Here is an 18,350-nt window from a genome sequence, read left to right on the forward strand (position 1 = left end):
TTCGACCTTTGTGGCCAGTCTGGGGCAAGGATTGAATTCGGTATCGATCATGCGGCAGTTTCTCAATGACCTCATACGGTCCTCTGTATTTCTCGTTGAGTTTCCTGGATTCTCCAGTAGCGGGAGGTTCTCTTTCAATCAGTACTAGGTCTCCCACTTTGTACTCGGGCGCTGTGCTGCGCTTCTTGTTGTAGAGGCCTTACTGGTACCTTTGGTCGTTCTCGATGTTTTCGGCCGCTTGTGCTCGTCTTTCTAACATCTCCTTATCAAGCTCTTCCTTGGGCGTCTATCGTACAGGGTCGCCCGTCAGGTGTCGCGGTGCATAGTTGAACAGTAAGCTGAACGGGGATGTTCGAGTTGACGTGTTGTATGTAGCGTTTATTCCCCATTGCACTTGCGGTAGGGTCTCATCCCAGTCCTTGCCGTCTGGATCCTTGGTAAGGCTAGAAATGGACGGAGTGATCAAGCGATTGTATCTCTCCACTTGGCCGTTTGCCCTGGGCGTCGCCGTGGCATTTCTGATGTGAATGCTCTTGATGTCATGGCAGTACTTTTCAAAAAGTGCACTCTTGTATGATGTTCCGCGGTCCGTTATGATCCTAGCCGGAGCACCAAACATGCCCACAATGTCTTGGAGGAATCTCGTAGCAAGGACGGCACTGGTGTTACGCACGGCACGAAGGATCACAAATTTAGTGAAAGCGTCCACCAGGACGATCACGTAGGCATCTCCACGCTTGCTTCCCACGAAGGGGCCTAGGTGACCGATATGTATAGTATGGAAGGATTCTGCCACCTTCTCGATGCTGTGTAGCTCTCCTGGCCGTTTCCCCGATGGTTTCTTGTTGTACAAGCATTCTAAGCATGTAGCTCTTCACGTAACGTCTCATGCGAGAAAACCAGTAGCTACACTGTAGGAGTTCCACTGTTTTATCAAGGGCGAAGTGTCCTGCTTCGTCATGGTATTTGCATACTATTTGCCAGCGTGCTCGTGCTGGAACCACCCATAGCAGAGTGTCTTGTTCCGTCTTCTAGCCTTCAGAACAGTCTTCCGTTTTGGAGTACAAAGTCCTGCTTTACTCTCTTCGCTTCCTTTGTTCGGTCCGCACTAGCCAAGCTCTCCTTTATCTTCTGGATGTACGAATCTGAACGTTGCGCCACTGCCAACCAGTCCTCAGTTGTGACAGCTGTCGCTAGCATATGTACAGTGTCCACTACCCGTCTATTTCTTCGGGTTCTCCCACGGGAGCCCTACTTAGCCAATGCCACCTAGACTATAAGGCTGCATCATTTCCTCTCACCCGCGCCCTGACATCACGCTGGTTGGACCGGAGCGAGACCGATTGTTTCTCCTGTAGCTACCTGCATATGATGACAACGCACGAGCAACTCAGCGCGTGACCTCGTGACGACACGAGCTTGGCACGAGCGCTGCGTTCATTCCTGTTTCCGCAAGCATAGTCCAAATACTTGTGTCTGTCTATGTGGTTGTCTTTTTGAGTGGTTCAAACGTTTATCGTCGATTCAGCTTTCTAGCTTTAACATGCCGAGTCGGTGCAGTGTCCCACGATGCTCTGGGAATTACGACAGTGGACCAAAAGTTCGAATGTTTTCCTTCCCGAGGGATGAAAAACGAAGGAAAGCATGGGTCAGAGCCACACCAAGGAAAGACTTCGTCTTCACAGAAGCTTCCAAAGTAAGTCTTGAAGATCACAGGTGGAAGTACCGTACATATGTTGACGTATCTATCAGCAATATCTGTCTCAATAAAGTGTAGTGCCGTCAGTCTCCACCAAGCATCGCCTTCTCGTTGTAGATTGTCTTCTCGACGCGTTTGGGAATAACTCAACAACTAGTGTACTGAATTAGAGCTAATAATTTCGAGAATAGAACCTACCCGCAGAGCAGAAACGCTATAGACAACTAATTTACAACAGATGCAATAAATGAAACATGCTTTTAAGCGCATTTTATTCACTTCCAGGTGCGTGAACGACACTTTGAAGCCATTGTGACCACTTCAAGCTATGAAGACCCCAAGACTGGCAAAGTTCTAACGGTATACCCCTGGAGAAGTGGCGTCTCACATTTGATGTCATCCCTACAATCTTCTCGGACTGTCCATCCTACTTGACAAAAGCAGAAGGATCAAGAGAATTGCCTTGCCAGAAGAGAGCACGACTGGATGCTGCTGCATTGAGAGAAGTCATCAAACAGTCTATACAGTGCTTTGAGGTAGAGAACGAAAAGCATAAGGTTGCAACATTGCGAGACATCGTTGCTGCTCTACCTCAGTTGAGCATCTCAAAATTCCGTGATTCGTGAATTCGTGATCCAGTCCAACAGCCAGTGACTTCGATGACTGAGCCCCAGATTGTGTTTTCGAATAGTGTTGTTGAATGACTTGACGAATGGGAGCGGCAGAACCTTGACTCGGGCAGATTAACACGGGAGACCCACCAAGCTTTTCGTATCACATGCTATGCACTGACAGAAGTATCAAGGTACTGCCTTGAAGAACTCGGCTTCACATATGTTCTCCTTGGAAAATTCCAGACAGACAGTCTCGAAGAGAGATTTGGCCAATATAGAAGGTTATCTGGAACACAGTATCACATATCTGTAAGGCAGATCTACGAGTCTGAAAACAAACTGAGACTGCAGAAGATGATGTCTTTGCCTTTAGATGAAGAAATGGGAGAAATGTCAAACTCACCTGCTGCTGATGATGAAGACTTTGACATTGAAATCACAGATGAAGACACAGCAAGTAAAAGAGATGTCATGGCTGCTATAACCTACGTCGCAGGCTATGCGCTCATTCGACGTTAAAGAAGTTAGCTTGCAAGACATGTGAAGAGAATCTGGTCCTAACGCACCGAGAACTCGTAATCGAAAGTTCAATGATTGAGAACCTGACGAGAGGAGGCCTGAAGTTCCCTCAACCATTTGTGGTGAATTCAGTTCTCTATACCGAGCTTGTAGTAGAAAAACTGATGTCTCAGAAACATGCTGTGCGGTTTCATGCAGCTAGGAACCAAACACAATTGGTGGTGAACCTGACGCAATAACTGCTGGATACCTTTGAAGACTTCGACTTCTGTGTGAATGGCCACGCGCCAGGTCTGGTACTCCGCCACATTCTCTGTGCAGCAACAAATACTGCAAGAATTACTGCAAGAAAAGGAATGACATGCCACTTGAGCAAAAGCCAGCAGGGAAGAACAGGAAGACACCAACACTGAAGCTTGTACATAGAGGTTGTAAATATGGATAATAACTTGTGAACAGCAAAGCTGCACCTCAGTCTCAGCTCGATACTTTTGCACGACAGTCATCTTATTGGACAACTGTATGTGATAGTTACGCTACATTTGTTGTTAATTTGAAGTCAATCACCATGTAGTATATTTCCTTATACGTCTATTGTGTTCGTTCATTAATTTAGCTTGTTGTGAAAAATAAAGCAACTTCCCCTTATGCTGGGACTACAATGTCTTGGGTTTGGAATAAAATGTTCAGTGTTGCTTCTTCCGCAAAGATAGCATTCGCGCGGCTTTTATTGCACCACTGCAGCTGTTCTGCTTCACTGTTATAACGAAATAATAGAAACCAAAGCACGATGTGCATGCGAAGGCGCATTTGCAATCCTCTCTTCGTGCTTGCGAGTCTACAGCTGCTGCTCCCCAGAGCCGAGGGACCGATCGTGGTGACGTCACGTTCGCATGGAGTGGCCTTGTTAGTCTAGGTGGCATTGGCTTAGCGCGTCTACGTGGCCCATCCTTTCGCCTTGTCTGTGCTCGATCTCGAAGCGGTACTCCTGAAGCCGAGGATACCATCTACCAATCCGGGGAACGATGTGTTTCTTCGAGAAAGCCGTTCGAAGAGAATGACAGTCAGTGACCACCGTGGAGTTCAACCCAAGCGGGTAAGGGCGTAGCTTTTCCACAGTCCAGACGACAGCCAATGCCTCCAGTTCGTACGAGTGATACTTTTCCTCCTCACGTGTAGTTCGGCGGCTGACATACACAACCGGATGGGGGGGATCGTCTGATTGTTCCTGCAGAAGCACACCTGCAAGGCCGTGGCTTGAAGCATCCGTGTGGAGCTCGGTCCTGGCCATAGGTGAATATAAGGCCAGTGCTGGCTTCTCCATCAGCCTTCGTTTAAGTTCAAGGAACGCGCTTTCTTGGTCGGACGACCAACACCATGTCTGATCCTTGCAAAGCAAGGCTAAGTGGCTAAATGGCTTTGCAATGAGCGCGAATCGTGCTATGAATCTGCGGAAGTAGCTGCACAGTCCGAGGAATCGTCTTAGTTCGTGCTGATTACGTGGGACTAGAAATTCCGCGATGCTACAAGCTAGTTCGGGTCTGGGTTGATTCCTGATTCAGAGATTTCATAGCCCAGGTATAACGTCTGTTCTTGGAAGAACGAACACTTTTTCAGTCGTAGTGTCAAATTTGCGTCCCTGAGGACACTCAACACCTAACGGAGACAAGTCGGTCCCCCTCTACAGTCCGTGTAGGGCTCAGTAGGTCGTCCATGTAAGCCATAACTATCGTGTGTCTCAGTGGACCAAGTACGGCATTCATCATCCTTTGAAAGACAACTGGTGCGTTGACGAGACCGAAGGGCATTCTGGTAAATTCGTAACGCCCGTCTGGACTTACAAATGCTGTCTTCGACAGTCTCGACTCCGTTATCGGCACTTGATAATTGCCCGATGCTAGGTCTAACGTGGTGAAATACTTTTTGTCGTGCAATCTGTCCAGCTGGTCGTCAATCAGTGGAAGGGTGTAGCTTTCTTTTTCTTTTTTCTTTTTTTTTGTGATACGGTTGAGCGCACGAATATCTACACACAATCGTTTTTCACCAGTTTTCTTCGTCACCAGCAGAATAGGGCTTGCGAAGTCAGAGTTTGACTCTTTTACGATGCCGGCTTCCTCCAGTTCTCATACAATACCTCGAACCATTTCCCTTTCCGAGTGAGCGAGACGGTACGGACGGGACGACGCTGTCTTCGATGAGGTCGATCCGCATTTCTGTGAGCGCCGTACAACCGATTTCAGACATTGACTGTGCAAAACAATCCCTGTAGTCGTTCAAGAGTTTAGTTAGTTCTTGTGCTTGGGCAGGGGTTACAGATGTGCCCACGTTTATTTCGGAAGCCTTGATCTCGCTACTATGGCCCTCGTTGTTGGACAGCACCTCGACCACCGCTGGCGTATCCTCTGGCTTACACCACTGTGCTCTTACTACTCTGTCGTCCTCTTGAATGGAAAGTTCGTGCTCGGATACATTTACGACCGGCAGAAGGTACTCCTGTTGTTCATCCTCGCGAAGCATGCAACTAAGGATGCAGTGCTCATAACCTCGATCAGATCGATACTGAGCATCGACGTAGACGTCACCCATGTTCTCATCTTTCATGTACAGTGTGATAAGTCCGACGTAGTTCGGAGGAATAACTGTTCTCTTCTTCGCCCAAAGGCTGACATGTCGTGGCGTAAGAGCGGGTATTTTAATGTCCTGCAGGGTGCCATCTTCGTCTAGGTGCGCATGTTCTTCGAAGATCCGCAGCATGATACCCCTGAGCATGACGGTGACGTGTGCTTGCTCTGTGAAGGGTTGCCCGATCAGCAACGGAACTACTTGGGCATTGTCTGGGACGACGTAGACGTCCATCGTTGCTGTGGCTTCATCAGCTCTCAGTTCCAGTCGCGCTTTGCCGATGGGAATTATTTTGCCAGAGCCGTAGCCGTGGATCTCAAATGAAGCTGAGAGATCGCTGAACAGATAATTCGTCTGCGTTAGTCTTGCGAAGCTGACGCACTGGCTGCTCATGTCAACAAATGCCTCGACTTCTTTACCGTCCAGGAGAGCCGTCATGAAATACTTCGCGTTCGCTGGCCCTTCCGCTGTGACCACGTTTTGTGCGAGCACAGCTGCTGACTGCAGCGTTGCCGAACCCTTGCCTTTGTCCTGACGACAGTCTTTAGTCTTATGCCCTGTTCGTTCGCATTTTTCGCAGCGTGGCTTCCTCTGTGGCTATGGACATGCGGCTGAAAGATGTCCGTATTCGGAGCAATTGAAGCAGAGAGGTTCTCCTTTCTCGTTGTACTTTGGCTTTCCTTTTCCTTTGGATGATGCGGCTTGACCGGTGCTCTGTTTCGCACTCTTACTGGAGTCTTGGCCACCCACGGAACGCGAGTGCTTGACGATGTCCACTCGTTCGTCCAATAGTTTCAGGCAACGAAGGAGTTCCTGGGGATTTGCAAATTCACGCACACTTAGCGATCAAACCTTGCGTTTTCGTCGTTGAGGCCAGTGATAATATACTCGATGCAAGCGGGATCGTCCAGTCCGCATCTTCTGGCCTTGGCGAGTTTGTCGTAGAAGTAAATATCGATGGCTTCGTCCCGGTTTCTTTTTCGGGCCTCCATTTACTGCAGTAGCTGTTGAAAACTTGCACTTGATGGAAACGCTTCTCGAAGCTTGCTTTTCCACTCTACCCATGTATATTGCGTTAAGCGCAAAGCAAGAAGTGTGTTTATCATTCCAGCCGTAAGCCGCCGCGAGTCCGTCTACCTTGTTGATTCACGCTTCCACCGTCGGCTGAGTGTTCGTAGCAGGATCACATGTCGGTATAAAGTTCGCGCTCGCTGAAGCGAGGTGATGACTCATCGCTGGCAACAGTACGTTGCGGTGGCCGGAGGGTGATTCGTAGAGTTGTCGAGCCCCGTCCATAGCTTCTCTAACCGCTGCTTGCACTGCGGCTTGCATAAGTGACTGAATATCAAAAACGTCCGCGTTGTTGCCGTTTGTTCGGTGCACTTGTCCCAGCATCAGCGTTGCTGTGAGTGTGGTGTCCCATGCGAATCGTGCCGTAAAGCCCACTTGATGGTGTCGCATCGCTGTCCGCGCCCTCTTCTCCATTCCTGTGGCTGTTAACGACTTGTACGTTGTCGTCGACTACGTTCGCCAGGTTTTGGTCAACAGTAGTGCTGGATTCTGTCAGCGTCCCGTCCATCGTTCGCGGAGCGTCCACGTTACGTGTTGCACGGCGCGTGAGCATACTTTGCAATCCAACTCAATCAAAGCCCACCTTGTTCTGATGATGAAAATGGCGAGTCGATCCCACTTCTGATTTCTGTAGGCTTCAAACGAGAAGGGTTTATTTGTCTTGCATTATACACACACATAGGAGTAGATTAACTTATGAGTAGGAGTACGCGTAGAGCGTTGCTGCGCGTGATCATGTTCTGTTCGTTGCTCCTTGGGAAGTGTATGTTCCAAGGTATATCTAAGCAGGTAGCGCAACTCCCATAGGCCCCTGTGTCTTCAGAATGACGCCATGATAGAGACAGTCAGCGCCATCCATCCGTTGAGCGGACTACTACGATTGTAAATAAATGACGTCAGCACTATGAATAATAAGTAGTGCATAATTAGGCATGGCACGTTTACATTCGTGCACTTTGTTTGCGTTGTATACCCTTTTCCTCACCCAAGCAACAACACCAGACAAGAATATAGAAAAATAAATCACAACAAGTTTAATTAAATATATCAGTTCGAAATACATAGAGTTATCACAGATTTATACAATTCCATACTGAAGGGCATCGTGATGACCACACAGAAATTAGCAAGATTCCCTTAAGTTCCATTTCTCTCCTAGAGCTACACGTACACGTAGTGATTAGACGCTTGCATTTATTCAGTGAGTGGCTATTATAGGTAAATTGCAACGAAACATGGCATCGTTGGTGCACACCTGATTCCTGCTAACACTCACGCTATCATGGCCGCTCGTCCCATGACGAATTTTTTTTTCGCGGGGCCAGCAACAGGGGATGCATTGTATTTATCTGTTTACACAAGTGGTTCTTGGTCTACAGCTCCGAGATGTGAACGTCGTTTCCTGTTTAACCCAAGAAGTGTACCAACTCAGTATTACAATGCACGGACACACGGCACGGATACAGAGATGCACGGATAAACACGCCCACTCTGACACATGCGCAAAGAGAGCAGGACACGGAAATGTACTCGGGTGGTAGATGATTTCGTATATGTGCACGAGCAGGACAACAGAAAGTTTTTCTACATTGAAATTATGAACAACCTATTAGTACACACACAAGCCACGCCCATGTTGTAAAGTTTTTGTGTTTACGACAGTACCTCTACTGTCAACAACCAGGATCGCTCGCGCCTCTCGCTGGTGGCTTTGCCGATGGGTCTGATTTGGTATTTTCGCTTATTTTCGCTACCAGTTTATATATACCTTGTATGTTCTCCCTCCCTGTAGCATGGTTGCCAACCTATAAGCGTGACACCGAAACTAAGTCTTGTATTTTGCCTATAGTACGTAACAGATTGCGTTATTGGTTTTGCGCATTTCGCGAAGCTCTCTTTCGGTCATGGGCGTGCGTAGAACCATCAAAACTATCCCTTACGTACGCAAAGGCGATAGCGTACGTAACAGATAGCGTTGGTGGTTCTGCGCACTGCGCGAAGCTCTCTTTCGGTTATGGGCGTGCGTAGAACCATCAAGACTATCCCTTACGATGTACTAAAACCTGTGCCTTGTTGTATCCACGATAGGAACACCGGAGTGCGGATTATTTCTCCTGCAAACCATGTAAACATGAAGATATCACGCCCTCCTACTCTTACTGCTTATCGACACCAGACAATTTCGCCGACGAGAAACAAACCTTATCTCTTACATCGACACCCTCACACAACAACCTCTTTTTTTTTTTTTTATCCCCAGTTTTGGTGAAAGGCGTCTTAACGCTAATTGAACGAGGCATATTTGTTGAGGTTGGTTCTCGCAAGGACACATCGCTAAAGTGCATGCCATGAAGCATCACTTCAAGTAAATAGTAAAAAGTAGCACAGTAAGCCCTAGTGAACAGTAGTAAATTGTAAAATAAATAAGAATAGGATAACACTTTGAGAACAGAAGTGCAATAAAGAATTAGAAGACAACAATTTCCTTTTGTGTCAATTTGATTTAGTTACTAATGCAGCTCTCCCCGTAGTTGCGAAGAAGGAGGGAATATGTTTATTAAGAAAAAAGAAAGGAAAGGTCAGCCAGACGGAGGTCGGCTTGCTATTCCAAAAAAAAATGAAAAATGGGGGAAGAAAAGAAAATGAAAAGACAAAGAAGAAAAGGAAAGGAAGAACACAAAACCAACTGAAAAGTCACAGACACGGTCACACAGTCACAAGGCGTTGACGATGTTCGAAGCCTGGAGAAAGCGGAGGAGCGCAGTGGTTTCTGCCGACTGGGTCGACTGACGAACGGGACCCAGTAAGGAAGCCAGTGTCATAGTGCCGTAGCCAAGCTGGGATAGACGACGACAGAGGGCGTCACGGTGTAGAAGGTGTTGCCGGCAGTGTAGGATGCAGTAGGGAATATCACCCACCACGCCACAGCTAGTGCAGAGGGGAGTGCTAGACTGACCCATTTTGAACAGTTGCAGCGGTGTGCGGGCGACGTTTAGACGAAGACGGTGCAGGAGCGATTCCTCGTGACGAGTGCAGCGACACGTAATAAAGAAGTCCACTGCGGGGTCGATTGGTTGCAGGTGACTGTTGTATGAGGCAGCCTCAGCTCTGAACGCTTGGGCCCGAGCAGCACACCGGTGGCGTATAGATATACAACAAGCAGAAACAGTAAGGGGCAGATGAACCGTAGCATGAGTCACCACCCAGGCAGCACACGACATCGGGCCGATGTTGCATCGGGCAAGTTGGGCATGTCGGCCCGATATATCTCTGACACTGCCAACTTGTGGCCGATATACAACAGAAGCTGGCAATGTCGGCTCAATGTTGACACAAAAAAAACGTCATGGCGCCGACAATGCGAACTTCCAGCAGATATCCCCCTGAAGTTGGCAATGTCGGCTCGATGTTGATCAAAATCAGCGACATGTAGCCGACAATGCCAACTTGCAAGAGATATCATCCCGAAGTTGGCAATGTCGGCTCGATGTTGATTGAAACCAGTGACATGCAGCCGACAATGCCAACTTGCAACAAATATCACGCTGAAGTTGGCAATGTCGGCTCGATGTTGATTGAAACCAGTGACATGCAGCCGACAATGCCAACTTGCAAGAGATATCATCCCGAAGTTGGCAATGTCGGCTTGATGTTGATCGAAACCAGCGACATGATGCAGCCGAGAATGCAAACTTGCAATGAATATCCTGCTGAAGTTGGCAATGTCGGTCGTGTTCTGTCGTGTCGGTTCGTTATCTATTCGAGGGCCAAACTTGCAATGAAACATGTTTTCACAAATGTCTAGTGCGCTTCATAGAAGCGGTAATTAAATATGCAATTATATAATAGCACATTACACTGACTGAAAATGAAAAACATGCTTCCTTAATTTTGCATGCTACACCACGTAAACGTATATAGGAGGACATTCACAAATTAGCGTCCTGAGTCCTTCGCAGCTTGGCAAAAATCCCTGGTGAATTTGCAGAGGCGTAAGGAGCAGCATTGATAAGCATGACGACGTCACTCGGGGTTCCAAAGAGAGTAATTTATCTGTTTGCGGGCAAAAGTTGACACAAAATATGTTTTCACAAATGTCTGGTGCGCTTCATAGAACCCCCGAACCCGAACCATGGAACCCGAACCCTGCGCCGAAGAAAAGGCTGAGGCTCCCATCACCACGTAGGGAATACTTGCATTCTTCTGTTTATTAGTTCATTGTTTTCTGTTAGAAACATGGTGCACCATACGAATATCTTGATCTACAAAACCGTGCCTCTTTTTTCAGCCTGTGACAGAGACGGCCTGACTTGCAGTCCTCGTAAGTATGTTTAGCGCAGTGTCATCATAAAAAATAGTTGTCTGTGTGCAGGTACAGTGACAAGTATATGCACATATACAGGTTGACCCCGAAAATGTAACATTGAATTATATTTAAAAAACGTATGTTATCTAGATGATGAACTAGCGCTGGGAACGTTACAGAAAGAAGTGACGACAGGACAGGTGCTACACTTCCAACAAAATAATTTATTGGCAACATAATACTGTCTTTAAATATCACTCTTACGCACCTAATACGTGCAAGAATTTTAATATTACTAATCATAATCCACGCACTCAACATCCTTCGCCTTGTCCCATATTTTTAGGAATTTCACCTCGTTATCAAACAAAGTGATACGAGCATTACCAATGCACTGTTGCTCTTTTTTTATTATTATTTGGAGTGCCTCTATTGTTTCTCTGGTACGCTGATCACAAGAATGACCTTTTATGACCTGTATGACCGACAGCTCATATTGCAAAATTTTCCTAATTTTTCTGGTGCAGAAAGTGTCGCAGGAATAGAATGCCTGTTGCAAGTTTCTTTAAATTATGGGCCAATTTATGCATATAGGGTATGAGAACCGGTACCCTTTGCAGGAGCTTTGCTCTCCATGATGGTCTCCTTTCCATTGTTTTTATTACATAGTGCACGAGACACAATGGCCATCGAGCAGTGCCCTTGTGACTTCACAGCGAGAGGCCAGCAATACAAACAGCGAGCCTGTGATGCCACTTGGTCCAAGCAGTGTCTCGTTCAACCAGGACACACACTCCCAGGGACAGTGTAAGCCTACGTGACATTAGTTTCTTTTTCTTTTTCATCGCGCAGTATCCTAGTTGCACTTCACAAAATCTACATGTCTGTATTATGGGTATATTTCAGACTCTCCACCTAGTTGCAGCAGACTTGCAACAGCAGCTCACGACACTGAAGATGGTGTCACCCGTAAGTCACTCTGAACTCTGGACTTGACATGTGGGGTAATTGGTAAAAATCTGTCCTGCAATGCTAGTGCTGCAGGAGACCAGGACACAGCGAGATGTTTCTCTCGACACACATCTAGGGCACACAGCCGAACAGAAGTATTGGTTGTGTGCTGTGGCTGAGTGAAAGCGTAGGATATGTGGATACATTGCAATGCAATCCCATTAATTTGAGTCCACTTAATTCAAACTTAGGGATAATCCGAACTGATGCTTAGCTCCTGGCAAAGCCATGTATATTGTAGTGGAGGAAAAGGAAAACACTCGGTAGTTTGGATGAATGTAAAATGTGTTCATCGGTTTATTGGAACAAGACTGCACGGCCATCGTGACATGTCTCTCACATGGCTAGGATGCGCTGCAAACTCATCAAGCCCTTATTCAAAAAGGTTCCCTATAGTTTAACATTGTTTTATTCTAACAAATCACCAAATGTAATACGTGCAGTTGCGAAAGGGCTTGTGATGAAATTGAGAAAGCCTGAAGACAGGAAAGAGAGGGATGCTTTGGGGAGAATGACCATCCTTCCTATGTGCACAGCATTGCTCACAATAATGAACACAGTCCTCACACACAATATGGTGGTGCATCTTTCTGTCCCCATCCAGTTCTGTAGAAGAGTCAACACTGAGCTACAAGAGGGTGAGTGCAGGGTCAAACGTAAACAACGGTTTGTACAATGCCGTAAAGGCGTTCACACAATATTCCCCTGTTATCAGTGTTCAGAATGCAAGCAGGCTTTTCTAAAATTTTAAGTGCTTAAAGTTTATTGTGTGCTCCTAATATACTAGTCGTGAGTCAGCTGTTATGTGTGTCGCCTCCCAGTGTCCTCGTCTGCTGCAGCTCTAGCAGGCTTGATGAAGTCGTCACTGAGGCTTGTTAAACTGTCCAAAGGACAGTCATACATGAACAGCAGACAGTGCAGTAGTATAGTTTGCAGCATGATAACGTAGAGTGATTGCTTTTCGATGTATTTTCCATTTACCTCTTTTTCGAACACATACTGGCTTAATATTGCATGTCAAGATCATGCGTTTTCATATCATGTTTCCAGCATACGAGAGGAAATCCTTAAAGGGACGGTCCCGTACACCCTGGCCCATCCACAAAGCGTACCATTCGATTCCTCATTGCTGAAAACGTAATACTGTGAATTCGCTCGTCCAGAATCGTCACGGTTATTAAATAAACGAATTAAGTTAATAAGAACAGCGCCAGCACATTGCGATTTCTGTTGGCAACAGCGATATCCGCTACGATGGCAGACCGCTTATTGGATGAAAAAATCGTCTGCTCTCGCGCCTTTTTGCAGCGGTGAGAGCAGACGACTTCCAAAAGGTGCTCGAGGATCACGGCGACGGCAATAAATTTGCTGCATGTGGTCTCGTCAAACGAAAGACGCGTATTGTAAAATGTGGCCGAACAACAATGTCAATACGTCTCGCATCTTCATTTCGAGCGGGAGTTTACGTGAATGACTCCACCTAATAAAGGCAGTTGACGCTTATTTACTAACTTGTCTCGTATCGTTCGGTATTTTGAGCACTTCTAGTTCGTCTTACCTGCGAAAAGAATATTCCGTATGGAAGTGGTGGAAACGTAACCCGGGTGTATAACAACTCTTTTGTAAACGACAATGTGATGAAAGTGGATATAGAAAAGCACCTGTTGGGAGTCACATACTCGAAGCATCATCAAAAAAAGGTCTGATTGTCACACGCGTGCGCGTACTCCGCACGTTTCGTTCACGATGCATATCAGGTAAGAGACGTTCTGCGAGCACGATATGTATGGGACGGCGCCGGACGCAGCTCAAACTAAAAGATGTCGACCGTCACGCAGTCAACTGTTAGCGGCAACGGTGTCCAAAGAACTGGATACGCGCAGTATTGAAATGTAGGTATTACTCTGTTGATAATAGCCAAAAGTGACGTGTACAGAAATTGTCGGCACCGCACGAAACGGCAGTCCCGCGTACCTCGGTAGTATTGCGAGAAGGAAGTGCTTGACCCAGCAGGCTACATCTGTTTGTTTTGCATAAAGCCTCTCTAAGGTATTATCCCTACCGGAGCAGTATATCGCCAAACTATGCTCAATAATGTTGTATTGTACCCCTTCAGTAGCTGACACTAACTGATGAGAGTGGCACTCCTTCCTGTGCCAGAATCAACACCTATTAATGGGTCACAAATATAACAACTCCAATTCGCAGGCTTCACAGCTCTATTTAATTTTTCCCTGCACATTGCTGATGTGAGAAAAGTATTGCATAATATAAATATGTAAGTTATATCCACAAATCAGTGTTGTGATCATTTGATGTTCAACCAGCAAAAGACAAGACAACCTTGTTGACAGGACAGGACGACAGGTTGCTCAGAGCTTGCTGCTTGAACATCATTATGACTACCCGATACCAACAACCCAATTTTAACACAATTGGTCAGTGCTGTGGACGTACATTACAATAAGGGACAATAAAAGATGACTACATAAACACTCAACTTCCACAACCTTTATATTCAACGTGCTGGACATGTTAGCCTGCAACCCCTGATATCGAATCAAAATGTGAGCCAGTATGGGCTCATGAACACACCGGTGTAACATGAGCAACAATAAGCCAGACGACATGTAAACATGTTGCAAACCGCTGTTCCATCTTACAAATTTGTCACGCACGTCTAGGTATTTTTGATATTTTTGAAAGTTTTAAACATTTCCACATCTTTTATATTCAACGTGCTAGACATCTATCTTAGTGTGCAACCCCTGACACAATCAAAATCTGAGCCAGTAGGGCTCATGAACACACCGGTGTAGCATGAGCAAAAATAAGACTGACGACAAGTAAACTTGTCGCAAACCGCTGTTCCATCTTACAAATTTGTCATGCACGTCTAGGTATTTTTGATATTTTTGAAAGTTTTTAAACATTTCCACATCTTTTATATTCAACGTGCTGGACATCTTAGTGTGCAACCCCTGACACAATCAAAATCTGAGCCAGTATAGGCTCATGAACACACCGGTGTAGCATGAGCAAAAATAAGACTGACGACAAGTAAACATGTTGCAAACCGCTGTTCCATCTTACAAATTTGTCATGGACGTCTAGGTATTTTTGATATTTTTGAAAGTTTTTAAACATTTCCACATCTTTTATATTCAACGTGCTGGACATCTTAGTGTGCAACCCCTGACACAATCAAAATCTGAGCCAGTATGGGCTCATGAACACACCGCCATAACATTAGCAAAAATACGGCTGTTCCATCTTGCACATTCGTAATGCACGTCTAGGTATTTTTGATATGAAATATTATAATCATCAATGATGATAAGGGCTTATTGGATGCAAAAGCATGGTCTTTGATGCAGATATGTTGGATGGTCCTGAAAAGGGCTTTTTTTTTTTTTTTTTTTTTCATAGGCCAGGGGTCAGGGACCCGTCACTATTGCTAAATTTGCTATCAGACATTACGACGTCGCGCGTGACAACTTCCAAGCGCAAAGCGCATACACCCCCGACTGTATTGTGCATTGCGCTTCGGTCGCCCAATGGGTGACCTGCCACCATAAATACCATAACCACGTCACATGTGACGTTGCATGAGAGGGAGTTGAATCCAGCTGCGACTTCCGTCGTCTGCTGTCACGGCATATTCCTTCAAATTTCTCGAAAACCACTTCGTTGTTCTGGTTGAAACTTCGCGACTGTGTGTCTGTAGCACTCTTGAATATAATTTCAGCTAAGTTTCGGAATCGCTCGATCTGTACGAGACCGTCCCTTTAAGGCTTCTCATTGAAATAGAGAGCCCTGAGGGACCTCTCGCAGAGGGTTGCTGCGCTTGAAGGGCAAGGGGGAGCCACAGTGCAAACTGGGGACAGCAGCGGTATCCTCGAGGAGCTTTTCAAGGAGCCACTGTCCACCATCCAGGAGTGGGACGCCCTTGAAGAGGAACTCCAGGACAGCGCCACAAGGAAGGCCGTAGTAAGTGCCACAAATAAGTAAACCTCATGTTATTTGGCATAGCCCAACCATACTTACAATATCTTAAGCAAGTGTCACTGCGCCTACTGCACACACACAAGTGACGATGTCACATAGAGGACTACAGTAGTGTACAACCGTTTTTGTTGTTAGCCAATCAGAGTAGTATACAAAGAATATTACTGGGGAGGGAGAGTTTCCCAAGCTATCTTTACAAACTCTGAGGAAAAGCAATATGCTGAAGGTTGTCAAGGTAACTTGATCGATTTATGCAATACAGGCCAGAAATACTTTGCCTACACAGTCACTTACATGTACGCTCTGTCAATCTGCCCTTATTATTAGTAGTAGTAGTTGTAGTAGTAGAATCAGTATTACTGTGACGTCTACACAGACTACCAACTACTTACGCTATTGTTAGTATGGCATTTTGCCCTTTTGTATTGTGAGTGACCTCTGTGTGGTAAAATGTAACGAACTATTTTCATATTGTTTAGATGAGCCGACTTGCTGTTGTAGGGGGAAGCAACCTCAATGATGTGGTGCGCCTCATCATGGAGACCTGCACACGAAAATCCCTGCAGCAGCAGGTAACGGTTGAGGGCCGTAATGGTAAACGGGCCTTCAAGGGTACGCAATTATTCGCGTGCGTGCTTGGTAAGTCACATTTTGCATGTTTTTGCCTTGCTTTTATATTGCCCATCTTTCCTAAATAATGAAAGCTGTGCTGAGTGATGAACATGAGACTGATCTTGCAGTTCATCAGGTTCCTTCAGTGTATTTTCTCGGAACCTGTTACTGTGGTTTCATCCTGATACTCAACGTGAACATGTAGATCAATCGGCTGTTGGCAGTCGCCTGGGAAACTTCTGCAAGATTCCATGAGAAGAATGAAACCCATGATTTGTATGCTCAACTAATAGACTGGGCTAGTGCATTTTCTTCATATGTGTACATAAATTATTAAGTCCAACATTTTTTCTCATGAATAGGTGAAATTTTCACAGCTTTTCTCAAGATAAGGTTATCCTTAACACGTTATTTGTGTGGTATTAGTAAGAATCCCAATGACATGTATGAGCTGATTGAAATGCAGGAGCTGCACCTTATGGTCGTATCTTGCTATGATATCAGCAACACCAAAAATTATGAAGACATGTACACCTGAAACACCCTTCAATGCTATCTCACAAGAAACATCACTTCACGTGTGTGTTTGGTGAGTGGTATTTCGGTGGTAGTTATCCTTCGCTGCTGCTCATGTGTTACATTAGGAATGTAACAGAGCCTCATTAGTTTCGTGGTTGTGCCATTGATTATATGGAAGCATGAAAACTGCAACTCTAATAGATGAACAACCTTTTTTTGTGGTGATTGTTTGTGAATGTGATATACATTTTCTGTAAATTAATATGTGCTGTTTTATTTTTTTCAAAGCGGCTGTCCACAAGCGGATGAATATCCTCAGCATTGAGGTCACCGACAAGGAAATCACCTCCAGAATCGGCAGGTACCTCATGTGTGCCATAGACAGGGAAGGCGGGAGAAAAGAGAGGTTGACGAAAGATAAATAAATGTGCAATCTTTGCCTTTATGACTGACTTGTTGTGCTTTCTAGAAGCAAGGAAAAGTACACAGTTATCCAGCATCACATAAATATGAATGTACAACCATAACTTAACCCGAGACAAGGGGACGCAAAACAACGAACAAAGACAAAGTCTCTCGTTATGAATATACAATTTGATCCGGCTTGACAACGGTATACAAAGCGGCAGATTTTGTCGGCATCATGTCGGTGCGCGACATCGGCCCAACTCCGGGGCATGTTGCAGATCGGACATCGGGCCGACATCCAGAGTGTCGGCAAGTGGACATCGGTTCAATGTCGGCCCGATGTCTGTGTGCTGCTTGGGCACTTGTGCAGCACGTCGTGCAGCCGCATCTGCGCCTGAGTTACCAGATAAGCCCACATGATCGGGAATCCACTGCAGAGAAAGAACGTGACCATTTGCACAGAGCCGATTGTGTGCCTGGATGGTCATGCTCGGCAGATGGTCATGCTCGGCAGGCCACGTATGATGGTGGGTTGGGAAGACAGCAAAAGGAGGAGGGACGCCCTGCTGTCAGTAAGGACAACCCAGGACTTCTCAGGTGGCAGACCAGCAATGTACTCTAGGGCTGCGAAGATGGCATACAGTTCCGCCTCAGTAGAGGACACAGGATAGGGCAACGTGTAGGCTTGTGCGTGGTCCGTATCTGTGACGTAAAAGGCTGCCCCTGATGTGTCACGCATCACAGATGCATCTGTGAAGATTTCACGACAACTGGGGTACGTGGAGTTGATATGTGCCAAGGAGAGCTGATGGGCTACTACTGGAGGAGCTTCATGTTTTCAAGGAAGGTCCGGGATTGCATGTTGAATGACGGGATGACGGACGTTCAAGGGTCCACATAGCTGGCGCAAAGGAGGGAGTAGGTGTCGTGGGCGGGAGATAACCCCTTGGGCGGAAAATGG

At 46.2% G+C, this 18,350-nt stretch overlaps 2 protein-coding genes across 7 annotated transcripts in view; one reads left to right on the forward strand and one right to left on the reverse strand.

Moving 5' to 3' along the window:
• Positions 1-7,273, reverse strand: part of LOC135378618 (exocyst complex component 5-like) — a 38,801-nt gene extending 31,528 nt beyond the window's left edge. For 2 of the 4 annotated variants that reach the window (XR_010418500.1, XM_064611691.1), the window contains exon 1: positions 3,083-7,273. Coding sequence is in view for 1 of the 4 variants with exons in the window: in XM_064611691.1 (XP_064467761.1) it covers positions 3,083-3,256 (174 nt within the window). In the remaining 3 variants the exon portion in view is untranslated. Of the gene's footprint in view, positions 1-1,973 lie in introns of those variants that run through there. The other 2 variants (XR_010418502.1, XR_010418501.1) reach the window with 2 other exon arrangements.
• On the forward strand, positions 6,708-17,415 carry LOC135378619 (uncharacterized). Of its 3 annotated transcripts, XR_010418504.1 has the most exons (7): positions 6,708-10,707; positions 10,814-10,846; positions 11,501-11,638; positions 11,738-11,800; positions 15,653-15,832; positions 16,352-17,051; positions 17,270-17,415. XR_010418504.1 is itself a non-coding variant. In XM_064611692.1 (5 exons), the coding sequence occupies exons 1-5, from the start codon at positions 10,608-10,610 to the stop codon at positions 15,691-15,693; spliced, it is 375 nt and encodes a 124-aa protein (XP_064467762.1). In that variant the 5' UTR covers positions 6,708-10,607; the 3' UTR covers positions 15,694-17,415. The 3 variants fall into 3 exon arrangements, 1 of the variants encoding a protein (XP_064467762.1); XR_010418503.1 differs by having other exon boundaries at positions 15,653-17,051; XM_064611692.1 differs by having other exon boundaries at positions 15,653-17,415.
• The last annotated feature ends 935 nt before the right edge of the window (positions 17,416-18,350 follow it).

This window comes from Ornithodoros turicata, chromosome 1 (genome assembly GCF_037126465.1).
Source record: "Ornithodoros turicata isolate Travis chromosome 1, ASM3712646v1, whole genome shotgun sequence".
Taxonomy (NCBI): domain Eukaryota; kingdom Metazoa; phylum Arthropoda; class Arachnida; order Ixodida; family Argasidae; genus Ornithodoros; species Ornithodoros turicata.

Bases quoted from the DNA above. Each gene is read 5' to 3' on its own strand.
- LOC135378619 (XM_064611692.1), top strand. From the start codon at position 10,608: ATGTTTTCACAAATGTCTGGTGCGCTTCATAGAACCCCCGAACCCGAA. The intron at 10,708-10,813 runs GTAGGGAATACT...CTCTTTTTTCAG, and splicing joins GCTGAGGCTCCCATCACCAC to CCTGTGACAGAGACGGCCTG. The intron at 10,847-11,500 runs GTAAGTATGTTT...TTTATTACATAG, and splicing joins CGGCCTGACTTGCAGTCCTC to TGCACGAGACACAATGGCCA.